This window comes from Aulostomus chinensis, chromosome 14 (assembly GCF_037954235.1).
Source record: "Aulostomus chinensis isolate RoL2024-O1b breed Wild chromosome 14, RoL_Achi_v1.0, whole genome shotgun sequence".
Taxonomy (NCBI): domain Eukaryota; kingdom Metazoa; phylum Chordata; class Actinopteri; order Syngnathiformes; family Aulostomidae; genus Aulostomus; species Aulostomus chinensis.
In genome coordinates, this window is record NC_141333.1 from 2,183,313 (window position 1) to 2,204,393 (window position 21,081).

General features: G+C 49.7%; 1 protein-coding gene across 2 annotated transcripts; it reads right to left on the minus strand.

Annotated features, from left to right (window-relative positions):
• Positions 1 to 643: 643 nt before the first annotated feature.
• On the minus strand, positions 644 to 20,938 carry LOC147249413 (PH domain leucine-rich repeat-containing protein phosphatase 1-like). Of its 2 annotated transcripts, XM_086223511.1 has the most exons (18): positions 19,037 to 20,938; positions 12,585 to 12,781; positions 11,763 to 11,888; positions 11,436 to 11,584; positions 9,548 to 9,694; positions 7,776 to 8,003; positions 6,929 to 7,131; positions 6,777 to 6,837; positions 6,586 to 6,681; positions 6,003 to 6,158; positions 5,697 to 5,897; positions 5,200 to 5,362; positions 3,741 to 3,871; positions 3,529 to 3,645; positions 2,993 to 3,187; positions 2,681 to 2,918; positions 2,359 to 2,515; positions 644 to 2,196 (listed from the first exon to the last, which is right to left on the minus strand). In XM_086223511.1, the coding sequence occupies exons 1-18, from the start codon at positions 20,616 to 20,618 to the stop codon at positions 1,352 to 1,354; spliced, it is 4,992 nt and encodes a 1,663-aa protein (XP_086079637.1). In that variant the 5' UTR covers positions 20,619 to 20,938; the 3' UTR covers positions 644 to 1,351. The 2 variants fall into 2 exon arrangements, with proteins under 2 accessions (XP_086079637.1, XP_086079636.1); XM_086223510.1 differs by having other exon boundaries at positions 644 to 2,515.
• Between the last annotated feature and the right edge of the window lie 143 nt (positions 20,939 to 21,081).

Here is a 21,081-nt window from a genome sequence, read left to right on the forward strand (position 1 = left end):
GCCGCTTGTCGTTGTGCAGCCAGCTGCCCCCATCCTGGACACTTTGGTTCTGATCCGTCAACGTCTCGGGTCGCTACATTCACACAGACCTGATTAACATCAGGCTGAAACGTTAGCGTGATGGGTTTAGCATTTGGAACTGGAGGCACTCAGGACTTCCACAGAGGAGAACTTGTGGTCCCTGGCGCTTTCACGCTCAGGTCCTGGTTGACCAGACGACCGTCGCACCTGCTGCAGAGTGTGTGTGTGTGTGTGTGTGTGTGTGGGCGACTAAATTCAGCTTGTACACATCTTCAGGATGGGAGTCTAACCAAACATTTGAAGCCCAGAATAGATCTGACCATGTGGAGTCCAGTCCCTGTTCTGTGGTCAAATATCAAACATGACCGCCTCACCACGGTAACGCCTTTGACAAAAACTCAGGTCTTCACAGTAACTCATCTCCTAGTTCTTAAGGATCTGATTAAATCTGGGACGGATCCAGTCGACCCACTCAGGGGAGGACCAAGTGTAACAAACATGTCATTTCCTTTTGCCCCCAGGCGGCGCTTTGACTAAGGGTTCTTCCTCGGCCAAGGCTCCGCCCCTCCAACAAGCCCGGTGATGGCTGACCCCAAACAGACGAACGCCACTGAAAACATGACCTCCGTGGTGTTGCAGTTTTCTGAAAACTTTAATTTATTACATAGCAAAAGTAGCTCTCTTGTGCGGTTCGCTGTTGCTAAGAAGTCTGCAACTGTTCTGAGAACATTCGTTGAGCTGGTAAAAGTGTCGCATCCTCCCGTTCAGCACCTACTCGCCACCGCAGCACCACTCCCAACTCGGCCCACCCCCGAGAACATGAACGTGGAATAACAGCCTTCGGAAATAATCATCTTTTCTCTCAGAGAATATTAGCGCGCTCCAGTGACTAGGTCACTTAAAAGTATTAAACTCCTAGGAGTTAGTTTAACAGTTTACTAACTCCGACAACTGTAAGGCCAGCAGCCATGACTAACAGGAAATGTCTGTGACAACACAAGAACACAGCGGTGCGTATCTCTAAGTACCGTCACACAGAATTAATTCAAAAGTCTAATACAAGCATTTAAAATGCTTCTTCAAATCAAAGATATGGTATCAATTAAACGTGATTAAATCAACGTTAAGTGTTATAAAAAATTGCATTGTGTCTCCTGGGGCGAAGAGTAGAAAACAAAGTAAATAAAAATCAGTCCGTGGTCCATTAGCGTGTTCAGAACCCTCTGAGGTTTCGGAGGAGGAGGTGCAGAATGGCGGTCCTGATTCACTTCTCGTCCCTGAAACTCGCCTGAATCTGAGATGAGAGCGACGCCCGGTGTGGTGGAGGGAGTCAGAGAGGCGTGACGAAGTAGTCGGCAGGTTTCTGGTAGGCGTGTGCTTGCTGGTTGTGGGTCTGCATCTGCTGCTCCTGCTGCTGCTGCTGGATGATCTGCCGGACTTCCTCCTCCAGCTCCGGCGGGATGATGAGCTGGTCGTCGGGATCTGGCTGTGCGGGGGCGTTGAAGTAGCCGCCCTGCTTCTTGACAGGGGCGTCGGCTGCCTCTTCGATGAGGTCCTGGTTCCTTGCCTGGCAGGCTACGGAGCCGTTAGCTCGAGCCCGGCGGCCCAGGGTTCCAGACCGGGTGTCGCTGCTGAGGCAGGGCGAGGACGGAGAGACAGGCGAAGGCGCCAGGGAGGAGACTGGAGGTGGAGGGTCGTGGTTGGAGACGGCAGCGGGAGGAATGCTTGTGCTGTGGTTTGTGTGAGAGTGTGTTTGGGGGGCAGAGCAGTCCCGGCCATGCAGAGAGTGGACGTCAGCCTCCACCTCCACGCGGCTGCCGTTAGAGAACACCCCAGCGATGGGCTCCTCGTCCTCGCTGTCGAGCCCGTTGTCAGACAGCGCTCCGGAATACTGTCGCTGGAAGCTCCCACCTCCACAGGCAGGCCGTCGCACGCAGGCCCGCCCTGGCAGGCTCAGGTGGGACAGCAGCGGCTCAGTTTGGGGAGGAGGATCTTCCGAGGACGCCGTGGAGCCCACCTCGCTGCTCATTTCTGATGTGCTGAACTCGCTGCTCAGCTCGCTGACTGTTCCTGAGGAGGCTGGTGGAAGCGGTATGCTGCCATCACTGCTGGCTGAGTAGGGGTGGGTGCTGGTGTGCGTGTGTGCACCGAAGCCCGGGCTGGGGGGCGGTGGAGGCGGCTCGCAGAAACAGCAGCAGTCCTCAGTGATACTGAGCTTGACGACGACAGCGCTGAGGCTGTCGGAGCAGCCGTAGCTCTGAGCCAGGGTCACTAGTTTCTTTGCAGCTGCCAGAGCGTCAGGAACATTCCTGACCGCCTCCACCGCCTCGCTGGGAGACAACATGTCCCACAAGCCCCGGCTGCCCAGGAGAAAGAACTCATCCTGTGGGGTGAGAGTCACCATGGAGACATGAGGTCGGGGGGTCACAGCTGGGCACAGGAAGGAGAATCCCATAATTCTGGTGGAGTCGGTTACACCGCTGACTTTATTATCCTGCAGAGAGCAAAGACGGTCAACTCACATCTGTTTGGTTCTTGTTCCTTTGATTTTGTAGTTCAGTGGATTATTCAAATCTAAGCTTCAGGCCACAAAGATGCAGCACCTGACAGTTGTATCCCTCCACCATTACTCCATCTTATACTGAATGTTTGTCGTTACCTCGGTGATGATGGCGTTATGCCGGCGGACCCGCTGGCGCTCCAGCTCTTCTTTAACAGTGTGGACGGTTGAGAGTTGCATAGCTTTTCCATCTCGACACAAAACGGCCTGGCACCTGCCCACATTGGCGGCCTTCAGAGTGAAGCAGCCGCCGTGCTCCGCCGGGGCCACCGGGTCATGTCTGATGTGACACAGGGCGGCCGACCCGCCCATCCTCTGGCCAGCGGTACCCAGTTTTCTGGAGGAGAAAAGCTGTGGTCAGAGGAACAGCTGTGAACTATCCTGAGTGTTTCTGTCTGTCAGTCTGTCTACCTCTGCATGGTGAGGAAGGTGTTGGTCATGTAGTCTTCCTGCCTCTGGCTCCTGTGTAGCTCCTCTGCTAGCACATCTCCCATGGTGCACTGCAGCAGGTACGGCACCTCCACGTTCCTGTCTCCATCAAAAACTCCGTACAGAGCCTCACGGACGCCACAGAAACTGTCCAGGGCGAGAGCAGCGACACACAGCCTGACAGCGACAGAGCAGACCAGCCAGTTAGCAACGAGTGACCAACAAACACGGCTTCATGTTGACACAACGCGGCTTTCTGTCCAAACTTAGGAGATCAAAGCAGAACTCCATTAAGAAAACATGCATTTTAAATATCTGCTTGCTTGTGGTTTTGGAGAACAATGTAATAAACAGACATGGCGGGACGTTCACCGCGAGCAGCCACGCCCTGGTCGTGGTCGATGACAGAAAGACACTCAATGATCTGAATAGTTTGATCCCAGAGGTCACCTCTGCTACCGGCTATCCAAAGGAAGACACCTTACAGTGTAGACAGAAAACCAAGGGGGGACACTGACTTGTTCTTGACTCCGGAGGCCTCGGTGTAGCCGTGGCTCCAGACTGCAGGGGCCCCGTGGCCCTCACTCACAGACGGAGCAGACGGGGACGGATCCACCCTTAAGCATCTGATGTTACTGCAGAGGGCAGGAGAAACATCACAACAACGTTACTAACAAATACAAATGAGTTCTGTGCAGATGCTTCATTCCACAGCCTCTCGGGTTCCTACTTGAGGAGCTCCAGACTCTTGTGGTCCAGGTTGAGACGGGGGTTTCCGGTGAGGTCCAGCTCCTGAAGCTTGGGGGGAAGAGCCTCAGGCAGCGTGATCTCCGTCAGCTCGTTACAGCTCAGGTCTACAAACTGAGAGCGGAAAAGATGAATGTCTGTGGACCTCTTGATTTTTCACTGTCACTGTAATCTTTCACTTCTCGTCTGTTACATCCAAGTGTAACGTTGCCTACGCCGCCATCTTCTGGCAGCATTATGGAGCCTCTTTAAATCGCTCCACACCAGCTGTGGGAAACACACATTTTCTATTCTGCAATGTATCCACAGTTGGGGGGTTTTTTCTAATTGGCTTGACAATAAAATGGAAGCAGAATGAATAATGTGCCAAATTAAGATTGTTCATGAGTCCCAACACAGAGCAACTCAAGTCACACGCGTGCGTGTGTGTTTGTGTGTGTGTGTGTGCGCGTGTCAAGACTCTTGCATCATCTTTCAATCCCAGTGCTAAAAGAACAAGGCCACATGTGAGCCCCTCAGATTGTGGTCTGATCAGATCTCAACGTGGCCTCAGTTCACACTTCCGTCCTCTGTCAAAGTTTCCAGAGAGAGAGAGAAAAAAAAAACCTCTACAAAATATAAACGTTGTGAAAATAGAGCGAGCAACGTGAGGCAGATACGGTCAGAGTTAGCAGCGCAGCGAGAGCTCAGCCAGGAGTTAGATTAGGATTTATTAGAAGAATTCATTATTTTTCCCACCCCTGACACACACACACACACACACACACACACACACACACACACACACACACACACACACACACACACACACACACACACGAGAGAGAGAGAATGTTAGAGTCATGCAGCTTGAGAGAAAGGCCGAGAGCAGGGTGTTGTGTGGAGATTACAGAGGATTTCCTGCTCCGGCCCAACAACAACAAACAGAGATGACAGCAAGATAAGGAGGGACGCGGCCAGCTTCAGTCAGCTCCAACTGCTCCACCAGGACGGGTGAAAGAAGTGTTCCACTGACACGTTTCTCCAGTTCCTGCCTCCTTTCAAAATACATTTTAAAAATTCAGAGCCTAAATAAGAAGTCGGAATCCATCAAAATCAACAAAAACAATACTTTTTTTAAAAAATCAAATGGTTTGCGAGAAACCTGCCTGAACACCAAAGACATGTTCCAGACTGATACCATAAAGGTAGGGGCAGGAGCCGATCGGCTGAAGGTCAGACGCCAATAAAACGTTTGTGATTTGACCTGACAGCAGTTTCTGAAGGCAGCTCAGTTGGAAGCTTCCCGATCGAGTCCCTGGCTCCCGATCGAGTCCCTGGCTCCCCGAGAGCTTCACGTCATCATGACAAGGCAGTAAAGCCCAACACTGCACTGACGCTGTGGCTCTGAGGACAACCACAGCTCAGCAGACGTCACACAGGTCTGCACAGACCAGACCAACCTTGATCTCTGGCAGCTGCAGGACCTCTGGGAACGCGTTGATGCAGTTGGAGTGGGCGGACAGCGTGTGCATGCGCTGGCAGTTGAGGATGGTGGTGGGCACGGCCCTCAGTCTGTTCCCGCTCAGGTCCAGCTCCTCCAGGTGCTCCAGCCGGGCCAGTTTACTGCAGCAGTGAAGGCACAGTTTTGGGAAGTGATTTTGTGCTCATTAAAGGCTTCGGTTCAGCAGATCATATGATGACATTTTCCCCGTCAGAGGACTTAACACCAGCGTGCCTGGACCTGTAACATTGTTGGGGGGCAGTTCAAATGACAACAGGAGTAATGATCAAGTAAATTCATTCAAAGGCTTGTTTTTTGAATGGGGTTTGGATTTGACCAGCGACAGAGAATTTGGCATCCCGCCGCTGGTGTTGGCATCAAATTTGTGCTCCCATTGTTACTGGGTTGCTGTTGTTGTTGTTGTGTAGGCCGTGCATTCACAGGGCCTGTTCTTACCTGGCAGTGAAGGTCTGCAGCTGGTTGTAGGCCAGGTGAAGCACCCTGAGGTGGCCGTGACCCGTCAGGAGGGGGACACACTTGTCCGTCAGGTTGTTATTGGTGACATAGAGCTCCTCCAGGCTGCTGAAACTGTCTTCTGATAGGCTGCCGGCAGGGAGGCTTTCCAGCTTGTTGGCCGACACATTTAGATAGCGCAAGCTGCAATACAACACAGGAAAATTGACAATTCATACAGTACATGAACACAAAAGAGACGAGGAGGGAAAGACACGATATGAGGAAGAAAAGAGCTCAGGGATGTACCTCTGCGCTTTGATGAACAGGTTATGCGGTAGCTCGGTCAGATGGTTGTGCTGGAGGTCCAGGACCTCCAGCTGCGATCTCTCCAGCCTCTCAGCCAGCCGACACACATCGTTCCAGCCTGCCAGCAGCTTTCTCAGGCTCCCGCTGGAGAGCAGCCTACAACACACAAACAACCCAGCGAGCTGAGTCTCTCTGTGTTCTGTAAACCAGCAACATCAAAACGAGCGAGCGTGAACTCGCGTTCACCCTGATGAGGACACAGAACCGTGTCCTGATTTTCCACCCAAAAGGAAAAAAGTTCACCTCAGCTTGAAATATTAACAACATCAAAGAGAGCAGAAATAACAAGCTCTTGATCCTCTAGAATAACCGTAATGCTGCATGCACACTGCTGCTGGAATGAACGCCGAGCGTCATTTTTCATCTGCTGACAGAAAACAGGAAGTCACTTTGAAAACGTGTATTTGTAACTATGTGCCTTCATACAAACCTCCAAATACGAGCCGAGCAGAAACTCACCGAGCGCTCACACAGACTCACACCTCAACTGCTAAACGCTGGTGTAGGTTAGCGTGATTCTCACCGTGTTGGCAGCTCAGTGACAGAATTGTGGTTGATGTCCAGAACCTCCAGTCTGCTGCTCTCACACACCCAGTCAGGGACACAACCCAGCTTGTTCCTTGAAGGAAACACAGAGAGTCAGCAGCCAGCTTCCAACTCTAACCTTCCTCTGTGGAAATGGGACTGCGATGGTTTTGTAACGAGGCTTCATACCAGGATAAATCCAGGAGAGTCAGGTTCTCGGGCACCGGCGTCACCTCCAGCTGCTTCAGATCTGCACTCAAACACAACACTGGTAACTCTCTCTCATCTGAGTGGACACTGACAAGCAAGATCTCTTTCCAGCTCATAGTGAGTGGTAGTACCGTTGCATGAAGCGTGCAGGCTCTGGAGGGCCTGACCGCTGACTCTGAGGAGGGAGAGGGCGTTTCGGTCACAGCGGAGAAGCTCCAGCCTACACAGCAGCCTGATGTCCAGCTCCTGGAGACCAGCATCTCTCAGGTCCAGCTGCACAATGTGGACCAGAGGCTCCACATCTCCTACTGCCACTTTTTGAAGCTGGTTCAACCTTTACAAGGGAGGATATAAAAATATGTTTATCTAATAAATGAGTTTGTTAATTGTTCTATATAAATCTATCCAGCAACATCAGTTTGTGATGCTCAGTCAAACAAGCTAGCTGCTAACATGAGGCTGTGTGCTGGCGAAGAATGGAAACCCTCACGACACACACATTGATAACATTCTCAAGACCCTGGTTAGGTTTATCTTATCTACTTAATTAGGATTATTAGATTGGAATTAAGTAGATTAACCAAAATATTGCGGGATCTTGACCCCCCCTGAGTATCAATCATACTATTAGAATGATTCCACTAAAGACACTGAAAAGTTGGAGAAAATTTTATGGCATTTACATCACTGATATCTCCCTCAAAACAACGATGTCAACATCAGGTGACACCAGAGGAAACGTTAGCAGGGCTCATCTTCTGGGAAACATGGACCATTATCGGACTCTCTGGGGTCCTGCTGCTGCTTTGACTAAACAGGCTAAACTGGCTGGAACTTCACGAATCCACTGCACAAAAACACAAAACAGGCAGCCACACTGAAATATGGAGCACATTGTTCCTGCGGCATCCTGGGAGGTGTTAGATTTCAGAGCAGCTCTGTTCCACTAAAGCGGCCCGAGTCAGTGTGGAAGTTTACCTGAGGTCGATGTGACGAGCGGGCAGCCACTGCAGTGCAGCAATATCCAGGACAGAGAGCTGGTTCCCGGCCAGACAAAGTCTCTCCATGTCCCGCAGCTTCTCCAGGACGGCGGGGACGCAGCTGAAGCGGTTGAAGGACAGGCCGAGGTAGGTCAGGGCCTCCAGAGAGCCCAGCTCCTGAGGCAGCGAACTCAGACGGTTTCCGTCCAGGAGAAGAGTCTGCAAACTGAAAACAACACTTTTATTACTGCCGCACAAATATAGAAGACAGAAAAGTAGAAAATCTCATTTTGGAAACAATTTACCACTTAATAACTTAAACTGACGGACAAATTAAACCTGCTGTTACTCAAGAAAACTAAACGAAAACTTGTGATAAAGAAAACAGGGATAAACTCCAAATCTGCTTCTACCAGGGCTGTAATCTCCCAGTCGACTGGTCGATTTTTTGACCCTAACCCTATGAAAACATTTTTTGCGAGGTTAATTTCATCAGGAGGAAAGTACCAAGTGCTAATGGGGGTGTTTTCAAAGCACCCCTGTTTCACAGATAACAATCTATCTTTGAACACCCCCTTGTTTTGCTATTTTAGACTCTCCCGACCCGCTAGACACAGACAGACTGAAGAGCACCAGAAGGCCCACGTCTGGTGGTTTGATGAATGTCTCTTTAATTTTGACGGTTTCATTCCAAGTCAGTCCTCGTCCACCACGTCAAGGACGTCTGCAGCGTGGCAGCATTTCATGAAAACAGAAAAAGGAAAAAAAGGCGAATGCAAAGTTTGCCAGCACCAGTTTTCATGTCACAGCTCCACCACAAACACGACGTGTCACCGAGAAACGGTGAGCTAACGTGTCCACCTCAGGTTGCCTGTCAGTTTTGAGTACATGAACACATCAGAATTGACATTTCAGTGTTTTAGTCTAATAATTGTTTTGTTTTAATCGTAAAAATTCTTACAGTGGACTTGCCTTTGGTGTTTGAGCGTAAAGTTTTAATTTAAAAGTCTATTTGTGTCTCAGCCGCGATGCTGAGCTCCTGTGTTCAGTCTGGCTCTGTCAGGACCAACGATGGCGTCGCTCAGTTGTTCTAACCTGACAAACACAATTGTCTCAATGTTCCTCAACAGGTTTTGTGCTGGTAGTTGACACAGTAGAGTTTTCATGTATAAAATTAGTCGATTTTTAGTCAAAATTTGCGGGCTTCAGTCGACCAAGAATGTCTTTGGTTGATTGCAGCCCTAGATATTACAAACTAGAACAGTCAAAGATGGAGTATTTACTCGAAGGGTTAATCTGCCTTCCCACCCAACAGCATCTAAAAACAGTGTAAATTCATCAATGACAAATCCTATGATAAAATGCTTCCTTTCAGTTGACATCAATGGAAAACTTTGTGGTTGTTTTACGTTTATTTGGGATAAACGTCACATTATTCTCCACTTAAAAGGACACATCAAACGTGGAAAAGATGAACACTGATTCTTCAGACCCCAAAAGGAGCACTTGACTTCCCTCACCAGTCACGCAGTGATGCACGATCACTCGGACAAAATGTGATCAAGACGTGATCGTCGGGCACTCTGCCCGTGAGTCATGACATGAAAGCTGGATTAATGCGCGCTGATGGAACGACGGCGATGACAACAAGCTCCTGTCTGGTGGGTGTGCCAGCAGAGTAAAGGTCACTGAGGACCCATCCAGCTCTCACTGTTACCATCAGAAGCTGCAGCCTCGAGGCAGGCGGCTCTTTTCACTCAGTCCACTTACTTGTACATGGTTCCGACCTCTGCAGGCAGAGAAGAGAGAGCATTTCCAGACAAGTTGAGCTCCGTAAGTGAGGGGATGTCACACAAGGCCAAAGGGAACTCAGACAGCGCGTTATTAGACAGACTGAGGCTTCTCAGCTTACAAAACCTACAGAGAGAAAGAGAGAGGGAGAGATTCATCGGTCAGCGCTATAATTGGACTCTGGCCTTCTTCTCTTGCTGAGGCTCAAATGAAGTCAAATCCTGAGAAACTTCTACCTGATAAACAAAGTAAGTGACGCGGGAGGAAGCCTGCGCTCGGTCTCAAGGATACGGCAACATAACATTTACAAGTTTACCTTCTATCAGAAGGAAATGTTTATGTGAGGGAAGTCTTTCAGCACCACAATGCAACTTGTGGTCCAGGTAGAAGCTGTGGGTGTGTCCTGGCTCTCCAGGTCTGACCTAATCACCGAGGGGGTCGGGCCAGGCCTGCGGCAGAACCCGACCCACGACTTTCCCAGGGAAAGTCACAGAAAACACCCTCTCATCCAAACACGGGTTGGAAGTGTGTGTTTACAGAACCACAATAGTTTTATAGGGATGTGTGCTTCATGTCTCCATCATCGAATCAATGGCTCTTCATCTGATGGAATGCGAAGATCCCAGAAAGCCTTCATGTGTGTGTGTTTACAGGGTCCCTCCTGATGGCCTGAGAGCCCGAGGCCAGATGTGACACCGTACAGCGCTTTGATCCCACTGGGGCCAGCTGTGTCAAGTCCCAGCTGCGAGGCGGTTGTGTTCAGTTTCCCACATGGCTTCAAACCCCAACGGGAGGTGGATCTTCCACCAAAGCATTTTTTCCCGGCCGAAGCTGCCAGGTGCTCCCCAAGCGGGGAGCGTCTGAGGGCACTTTGGAGGTTCGGCCTTTTCTTCAGCCGAGACATTTTAGTCGCTGAATGTCACCAGAAGCAGAAATGTTGGTCGAGAACTTCCTCTGGATTAAATCAAACTGAGCTGCGGGTTTTGTTCAGCACTCACGGGATGCGATAGTTAGTCTTCGTCCCACCCCCCCTCCACGATGATACAGGTGGATATTCATACTCTTCGTAACAAGAAAAGAGCAAAAACATTTAGATTTTTTTTCCCCCATTGTTTCCACACATATTTAGCACCACGATCTGTGAGATGGTACTTAATCTCTCTGAGGGGAGTTCAGAGGCTGACTTGTGAGTGGAGCTCAGCTCTCGACTCTCCCTGCTGGTGTTCCTGGCCTTTTTGTGATTCTGCATATTTAGGCAGTCACTTGTAATCGGGTCGATTATCATTTCCTGCTCTCTTCTGTCTTCAGTCCAGGTTAACGCCGTTATGTCCAGCTGTTTTTCGTCACTGTTTCTGACCCCCTGCATGTCCAGTGTTACACCATGTGATGCAGAGCAACAGAAACGAAACCAAAGAAGACAACAAACCCAGCCAGAGAAAGAGAGAAAGAGCGAGAGAGAGAGAGAGAGAGAGAGAGAGAGGAAGTCAACAAATGACAGTGTGAGAGAGACAAGTTGTGTGAAGGTAAAAACGACTGAATGAAAACCAGCTGATGGTGGTGAGACCAGCATGAGGAATCTAACCAACCTGTCCAAGCGTCACGTGACAGAAAACCAGCGGAAGCCCAGAGGCGATGCGGCAAAAGTCTCTCTAGTAGCTTGGCTTTTGATCCACAACACACACGGACACACACACCCGTGTAATTTGATCTCAGCTGGTTCCTCTTGAGACCGTATGACCGTACGCCACAACAATAAAAAGAAAAAGAGGAAACTAATTCTTTTGGTGCGTTGGCTCCTCGTGTCGTCTCTACACAGACTTTGGTGTGGGACCCTAAGAGCGGCGGGTCAGGGGGGACAGAAACTCACCTGGTGAGTGCTGGAACACCTTTGTGTGGGGACATGAAGTTGTTTTTGAGACTGAGGTGGGTGAGGTCCTGGCTGTAAAACAGCTGAGTGGGCAGTTCCTCCAGGCTGCAGCCTGACAGGTCAACTGAGTTCACCCTCTGGGACGCGATCTGACACAGTGGGAGGGGGGCGGACAGGATGACGGGACAACGGGACGACAGGAGAAGATCATGAGTCAAAAATAACTTGTGAACAATGCTGTCATTGCAATGATCACGATGCATTCAAAGTCAAGAGCTTACGCCAACACCCCCCCCCCCACACACACACACACAGCCTGTCTCCCACCTTTGAGGCGGTCCGGTGCCAGCGGAGGTGTTCCGTGTAGGAGTCGTAGCTGATGTAGTAGGTCTGACTCTGGGGACCGGCTGAGCTGAGAGCCAGACAGTGACTGTGTCTCCTCACCTCCTCCACCTGCAGGAAAGACCAGAGATCAGTGTCCTTGACGCTTTTATGGACCTTTTACAGCCAAGTAAGAGGGGAACAGTCCAGAACCAGAGAACCTGACAGTCAAAGTGGAGCCAACGGGGACGACCCCGGAAGTCGCCTGGACGTGGATACACTTAGGAGAACTGCCTGGCATCAAGTTACAATTTATGAACTATTTTATAAAAAAAATTCACCCTGCGTGTAAGCACGTAACAGTTTTGACATGCAAGGACACGAGTTACGTCAGGTTGTGTGTGTCTGCTGAGTGTGCAGCACACGCACACACATTGGCTGGGAAAGAAAGTTCCAGCAGAGTGATGGTGATAGTCAATGACAGCACAACAGCATAGCTGATCAATGTTCGTTCCTCATCTCAGTGCCAGTGGAAATGTCTGTCTGTCAAACAAACCCAAACTGTGCTCAGACTTTAACAGAGTTCAATAAAATGGATCGCGCGTCTTTTTTTGACAAAGTGGAGCTCCTCTTTTTTCTCTCGAGGAATTCCTGAGGCCGCTCTGAGTAATGGCGGGAAAGTGTTTGTTCAAATGTGACATCACGACTTTCTGCAGACTTTTGACCTGGAGGGGAGAACGACCTCTGCATTCCAAGATAAAACCGTCTTGCTCCACTGGTCTAAAGCTCAGAGGACTTCTGTCAACGTGTGAAGGCGTGCACGAGTACCTTTCCTCCGATGAGAGGGAGGATGTGCATCTTGCCCGTGTGGGCGTATTTCACAGACGAGACGATGAGGCAGGTTCCACTCAGCGTGACCTGCCGCTTTGACCAGCGGTTTACAGGCAGCGCCAGCTTCCCCTTCCGCACGTTGAACACGCCGGAGAGCTGCACGCGCTCGGAACCTCCGGCACTGCGAGGCTTACCTGGGGAGAGAGAGAGGAGCTTGTTATATCACAGTGATTAGCGTGAATCCAGCGGCCAGTAAACACTGGGATGTTTGTCTTTTGCACAATAGAACGAGTCATTTTTAGCTCGCAAGGATTTTGTGAATGAACCGCCTCACACTGGATTCCTCTCTCAGAGTGAAAGGAACAGAGCGGCGGGTTATGTAAGTGAATTGTAGCTAATAGCCTGCGGGCTAAGAGAGTGTGCAGTCACTCAGCCATGATTTCTTACATTAACCCCTTGATGGCATAAAGAAGCACAAGAACACATGATGCAGCTTCCAACAATCGGCTTCACCGTCTATTCCGTTAGAGAACCCACAGCCTCGACTGGTGTGGGTTCTCTAACTCCAAACTGTGTTAACCACATGAAAGCAGCAATAAAGCGATTGGTGTGTGATCAGAGAGGAATGTGTGAAGTACACGTCGTGTCAGAGAAGCAGAGCGGGAGACATGAGGATTCTGAGCCAGTGTGAAGCCTGAAAACAGATTAGCTTGTTATGTAATGTCTTCTAACACCAGCAGAGAAGACGACTCCTCCAGTGACTTCCACAAATCACCTCGGGTTTCAGCGGGCCAGTGACACTCAAACACTGTCTCACTGATGGAGGTGACAAGTGATGCAGATTTGTTCTGAACTTTGTCAGGTTGCTCCACAAAATGACGGTCAGATGACTTGAAAACGCCTTCTGAATGATGTAAGTTTTTTGTAGTGTTTGACTATGTGGGTGGCCCGGTGGAGCAGTGGTCCTCACTGTGCCCCCCCAGCAAGGAGGTTGTGGGTGGAGCCCCGGCTGCAGCACGGGGTCTTTCTGGGTGAGTCTCCATGTTCTCCCTGTTCCTGCTGGGTTCTCTCTGGTACTCCAGCTTCCTCCACAGTCCAAAGACATCAAGAGGGACCAGGTTAATCCAGACTCTAAATTGACCGTAGGGTGGCTGGGAGAGCCAATGGTTGTCTGTCTCTATGTGTTGGCCCTGCCATGGACTGGTGACCTGTCCAGGGGGAAGGCTGCTGGATAGGCTCCACCCCCACCACCCTCAACAGGAGAAGAACAGGGAGGGAGGGATTTGACTATGTAATCTCTCTTCGTCTACATGCAATTATTACCTTTACTTAAAAACTGAAGGTTTTCACTGACATGGTTGAACCAATAACCAGTCCTTATAAGCCCTTCGGTTTTGAGACGGGGGAACCATTCATTCTGAATCACTTCCATCAGCGCTCTACTGCCCGGCAAAATGGCAGCGCAACGCTGAAACATACACGAGAGTAAGGTCAAGAAAAAGAATGAAATCAAGGCATTACGATAGACCGTTCCAAGAAATAATGCAGACACCTGCAGCAATTCAAACCCCGACGAGGATTAGGGTTCAGTCGCATCCAAGCGTGTGGTTGTTGGTTCAAAGATGAATTCTCTGCCTGCATGAAAGCTCCTTCTTCAAGTTCTGCCTGTACTTTTTGTTCCGACGGGAACAGGACGTTCCGAGAGTACAGACACTGATGTAAATACACATAAAGATATGACGCAAACACAGGGAAACTAGTCATGTTCTACTGCAAACACAATGGTGTACTGACACACGTCTGCAGGTATACAGTGTCAGTGGGACTATCAGGGATTCTACTGCGTAGCTCTGCACCTAAAGGGTGATAGCAGACCTTTCTTTAAAACCCTGAGTTCATATGAGATCAATGTGATGCAAACACTTCAGTCTAACTGATGAAGAGCACGAAGCTGATTCTTTCAGACACACATCCACTTTTTAAGTAAACACTATTGTGGAATGAGTATTGTGTGGGTCCACCCTTCCCCGGGCGGTGACGGTGAGGCCTACAGTGTTAATATATACAGTACATGCATACATGCCCTTTCCTTCCTGCTCCATTTCTGAATGGGGAACATCCTGTCTGTCGTCAAGAAACCAATAGTAACTTCCTTGCTATCTAAAATAAACACCTTTGTTGCATCTTGTCCTTGACCAGAATGTCCCTGAGTGCACCAAGTACTCACATCTTCATATTTTTTTCCTCGAATCGTTGGTTTGATTGGGCTTTTGGCAGGCCAAAGACCACCAACCAGCTACTAGCCAGTTCAGGGGAAACGTCACGTGAGTGGTTGAAGCTCTTATTGAGTCAGTGTGGCACTCAGATGGCAAAACTGAGACAAAATAAGACGTCTGCTTGCAAATGATTGGGTCGCATTTAACATTGAGAGGTGTCCTCTGGGTAACGCAGTTCTGGGCTACAGAGCCGTCTGCTGCTGCTGCTGCTGCTGCTGCTGTCTCAGAAAGATCCGAAACACTGAGGAGGTGAAATCTGAGTTCCACTAAGGTCACTTTTCTCTCGCTGTCAGCAAACTATGACTGTGTGCACGTAGGAGAGAGAGAGACAGAGAGACAGACAGACAGAGAATACTTGGCATGAGTACTCTGTCAGAGGGACTGCTGAGTCAAACTCCTCTGGCTCGCCTCTGAACATCTGCAAACAACTCATCATGTAAGCTGACAGGACAGGAGGACGGTAGGTCTGGACGTTACCTCCACGCTTTGGCTGCACCGTCTGGAGAAAAACATCTAATAGTGGTTACTGTGATTAATACTGCAAGGGTGATTATTCTTCAACCGTGACTGATACATTGACTTGAACAAGACACATAATTCTAGTAGGTTTGGTAACCATTCAAGATCAACATATGCAGTCCACAGGATATTTTAGCAAAAGCTATGTGGGGTGTTTAAGTGGAATAAAGTGACTACAAGTGATGTCACTTGCACCCTGGGGGTCAGTCAGAGGTGTCATGATTCAGATTTGCCAGTAACATAAGAGGCATGACAGCGATGGGAAGGTCAGCGACCTTTCACACAGATACGAGTCACCATGACCTAATGGCTAATTATAACAAATACAACACGCGCTAAAAGGAAAAAGCTCTGCTTTACAGACATGAATGAATCTTAATTTAGGAGATGGAGCGTCCTGACAGCACAGAGCCCTGCAAATGTGTCAGTGCTAACTGCTAACTGCTAATCTAGGGCACAACCTCTTTTCCGTCTGTTGAGTGTCATCAGTCTTTAACTGAGGTTCACTCTCTCGATGAGTGTAGAATCATTCGGCAGGTTACAACAAATGATAACAACCTGTTACAACATAACATCCATGACAACTGGACAAACGGCATCCTCTGGTGAGGATCATGTGATCTGTTCAAATCCTCCACAACAGCTGCTAAGTGGATCTTGTAGCGAGGATTGTTTCAGCTGCTGTTTTCAAGTTCAGGAATGAACTTTGAACCTCAGTAGAAGCATAACCAGGGAGATGATTCTGCTGAACCCAGAACGGTTTCAGCCCGTGAAAGCATCTGAAACTAGAGGGGCATTCTGGTGGCAAATGCCTCCACCAGGGCCAGTCGGAAAGGAAAAACATCTAAAACTGGACAGCTTCTTCTTGGGCTCATGGTCCACTAATCAACTAAGTTTAGAAGAAAAGAAAACCTAGTTTTTGAGTAATCCTGCTGACAGAGGGAAAAAAACAAACAGAGAAACCAAGCAACAGACGGGTAAAAACAGACCACTCCTGGATGGAGGTAATTCTAAAGTTTGTTCCATTTAATCACAGAACTGTATTTTAAGAGAAGTAAATTATGGATTTGGTCTGAAAACTGATCATTATCTGTAAAATGCATCTTTGACAGATAGAGGAGTTGTGTGTGTGTGTGTGTGTGTGTGTGTGTGTGTGTGTGTGTGTGTGTGTGTTGGGGGGGGTGCAAGATGATTATGACATCAAGGGAACATGCCAACATTATGAGAAATAGGCTTATTGTCCAAAGTCCCCAGAGCCTGACAAGGAGACAGGAACCCTTCTCTTCTCTGTGCTGCTGAGACCCACAGAAACCAGCTGACTGCTAGTTAGCTTAGCAGCATGAATGGTAATGGGTGGGAAGGGTTTGCATACCTCTGTCCAAAGTCATCAAGTGCTCGGTCAGAAAGCTACGACTAATCCTAATCATGTTAGTATATGAACAAGAGAATGAGAGACAAAATACCTGTTTTTCTTGTGATTCACTCAGGTTTTACCCCTTCAAGCACATGTGCACATACCATGTTTTAAATGTTGACAGCGTCATGAATTAATCTTCATGCTATCACGCCACTTCTGTGTAATTGTTCCTGTCATGCCCGTAGCACTTCCTCTTCTCTGTCACACCAGCAGCCTCGCGGCTGTAATTCCAAGGCTGTGCGATTGTGTGCAGTGGCTGAATGGCCTCCGCTCGCAGCGGCAGAACGCTACATCATGCTTTGTTCCACTGTCATCTTACTGAGCGAGCCGGGGTGGGGGGGGGGGGGGGGGGGACTCCAGGGGAAGCAGGGGACAACAGCTCCAAAAATGACACAGAGAAAACAAGAAAACAGACCGTTTTGTTCTTTGAATGTTTTGTGTCGTCTTAAAGAAACTTTAAATCTTAAAGTGAAACTTCACATAAATTTTTTTCCTTCTCGAGTGCTCATACGCAAGTGCCTTGAGCTCACAAAGACATTTACCCTCCTGCATGACTTCTGCTTTAACAAAACGCAGAAAGAGCCGGCTACGTCTATTTAGCTTCAAGCTAATGGGGACTAACAGCTAACATCAACAAAACTGTGCGGTTCCAGACTCTCGGGGTCATTGCTCGGTATAATCCACGTCTCCTTTACTCAGCCATACACTCCGTAATCCACACACACTTGACAGTTCAGCGCTGAAGTAAACGTGAGCGAGTTGGTTCAGCTGAGTGACCAGCGAGCCACCGCTGCCGCAACCACAAATGACAGATGAACCCGAAGGGTCCTAGCTTGTTTGTATTTACCTCAAATCAAAGAGTTCGTGGATTTCCGAGCACACGGCTGCATAAAAGCTAACGTTTTGGGCAGTTTAACTTGAGTTAGCCCTCAGACGCCATCAGCTTCAAGCTAGAGCCACAACGAAGAGATAGAGGAGGCGAGACGGTCTTTGTGAGCTCAAGCCACTGATTAGCGAGTACTTCAAAGGCAAGATTCACCTCCCGGGTGAGGTAAAATCCTGAATACTTTAATAAGCAGCCAGCATAACACACAGTTGAGGAGAAGGACTATGAAACGGATCATTTGTAAATTTCACGGGTAAGAAAATGAAGTTTCTCTCTCCGTGAACAGACGACGACTCTTCATCCCTGCCCTCTGAGCCGAGGGTGTAAAAACAGGGTCAGAAAACAATATCCAGTGGCGCTAATCCCACAGGAGATCACGGCTGTTTTCCATCCTCTTATCCTGAGCAAAACACCGCCGTTATCAATAACAACAAGACGAGAAACAGAACCCGCGTTGTGTCACTACTGGGGTATTTGGCGTGCCGAAAGAGCACACCTGTTACCTCCAGATGTGTCTCCCGCCAGGCCTCCCCACAGAGCGGCTGTGGTGCGTTTAAATGCACAACACTGGGTTTTGTCACAGCGGGACAGTTGAATACACTTGTTTAACAGTCCGACTGACCAAGCACAATGCCTGCACTCACGCTACAGTGAGAATGGATGAACAATGATGAGCAGAGACAAGGCGAGCGCAACGAGAGGGGTCCGCCGTAACGAGCAGATAGACCCAGAGATGGTGGGAATAAATCCCAGACACGCTTCCCCAGTTCCTTCAGGGTTCCCACAACTTCTCCTCAGCATTTTCAAGCAAATATAAATAAACTAAATCCTAAAAATGTCAAGTTTAGTAGTCGAAACCTGAATTATTCAGTGGCGCTCCTTGAGGTTTTGGCGATAACAATACATTTTATTTAAATACCACTTTTTCAAAGGCAGTTTGCATTTAAAAATCTTGAGTATTTTGACCAGAACTGCAAATATTAACTGAACACGATCAAATTAACTGCAGCCTGTTTAATTTTATATTATTTATTGATCATCTTCTTTTCAAGCAAAGATGTCAACCCATCTGCCGGTCATTGTCCTGATGTTTTTGATATTCACAAGAGAAAGTGAGAGTCACCTGGCTCAGGATTGGTGGCTGCACAGCAGAGCTATCTGAACGTTACTTTGAGGTCTGGAACGTTGTGATCAGCACTTTTCTTTATATTTGCCCTTTTACAAACAATTCATCCTTCTACTGCGAAAATTCCACACACATTTAACAAATATTATGATAGAAAACTCCACACTAAAATACAGGCATTTTCAAGGTTGTCTAGCACCCATGGGGACCTTGTAAGTCACTCACCGAAGTAGAAGCGGATCAGGCAGCCGATGTCTGGATTTATCCCCTCCTCCTGCACCCTCCACGGGTCCTCAAAGCCCAGGTTAGTGAGGTACTCATTCAGTATCTGCAGAGGCTTCTCGTCATCTGCCAGCCGCCGCACTGTTCCACCGTGCAGCTGGACAAAGAGGGCTGGGGTCGGACTGGTATTGATGGGCTCCGTCCATCCCTGGCTCCCCTCGGGGATCTCCAGGTCAGGCTGCACAGATGCTTGGCTGGTCAGGGGCCGGGTCTGAGAGCTGCTTGAGCATTGGGAAGGGGGTTTGATTAATTTGGGGGTATCTTCACCATTGCCAGCTCCATTGTCATCACCTAATGTGCTTGTGACTTTGGGAGCACCGGAGGGGTCTGTGGTGGTGGTGGGGGTGACGGGCTGGTCAGCAGCAGCAGCGGTTGGATGTGTTGGAGACGATGTGAGCTCTACCTCATCTGAGGAGCTCTCAAACGGGTCAGGTCCCTCCGTGGCGCTGTCGCAGTTGGGACTCAATGCTGAGGAGTCTGTACCCAGGCCCTGCCCCTCACTGATGGAGTCCCGGTGCTCTGTGCTTCTGGGACCACCCGGGCTGAAGTCCTCGCAGGTGCTGCTCTCCATATCTGACCCTGAGTAGACCCCATAACAGTCGGCCACACTCAGGCTCAAATCCACTCCGATGTCATTCAGACAGACCTCAGAGGAGGAGTTACTGGTGGTTTTATCATCCAGAAATAGGCTAGAAGTCAAGCTGGCATCAATGTAACACAGTTTTGTGTCCTCACTGTCTTCTGCTTTGAGGTTTTTGGCATCTTCACCGACACTAGCGATGTCATCAGCCTGTCCGCTGCCCTCCTTGCAGTGACTGGAGTCAGCCAAAGCAGTGGTTTTACAGTTAATTCTCAACACAGCCCCGGCTTTGCTCCCCTCCAGCTTACTGGTCACCTCTTTCGCGGTGGTGTCAACCGTGCACAGCACCGGCCGAGGGTAGGAGGGCGTGAGCCAGTCGTGGACGTGAACGCAGCCCCGCCTGAGGTCCGATCTCACCCATGTCTTATCGGAGGCCTGGAGCTGCTTGGACTGCTTCTGCCGGAGGAAGGTCTTCCTGTCCAGGCTGAGGGTGCTGAGCGGCGAGGCTGAGGGAGCCGGGCTGACCGCCTCCCCAGAGGACACGCCGGGCGAGCTCCCGGTCGGCGGCGCCCCCAGAGACAGATTCCGCTTGTGCCGCTGCCGCCTCTTGCTCAGCAGAGAGTTGACAGAGGCGCTGCTGTTGACGGACGCCAGCCCGTAAATGTTGGCGGGGTTTATGTTTTTGGCCGCCCCGCCGATAGCGTTGGCAACTTGGTTTTGATAGATCCCGTTCCGTATCGCAATCTGCAGAAGGGAGGTGGCTGCGAGTCCCTTCCCGAAGAGTTTCGCCTCGGCGCCCCCGCCGTCATCCTCCCCGATGGAAGGTCTCTTTCCAGCAGACAGCGATATTAACGGCTTGACGGGGTTGCCCTCGCCGCTTGACTCAGGCGTCCCCTGTGGTGTTTGCAAAGTTGAAGGAGACTCGATTTCCTTCACACGGTCCATCCTGATAGCGGTTAGTTAGCAAGAACAGCCGGCAGGTGAATGCTAGCCTGCGTTAGCTCCGAGCAGCTAGCTCGCTCCGGCTACTCACCGCCCCTCCCCGTGCGCGGCTCCACGTTAGCTCGCCATGCTAGGGTGCTGCGTAGTTCGTCCGAAGAGTTATCCCGCTACATCATCCCATTTCACAACTCTCCAGTTAGCTCTCTCACAGGAGCTAACCGGCTCTACGAGACGGTAAAACGCCTTTTCTAGTCGGTCTCCATGGAAGCAGACGCGAGAAGGCGCGACCGCTACTGCTGTACTGGCAGATGAGTGACGGTCAGTCAGCCGGGCAGGGCGGGTCTCATTGGATATGAATTATGACGCATTCAGGGCTCTATTAAAGCTCGGATTTGTGACTGTAACGGGAGATCCGACTTTCCAACGTGGTAAAAGAGACCGAGAGAAAGGGAAAGTACCGTCGTTC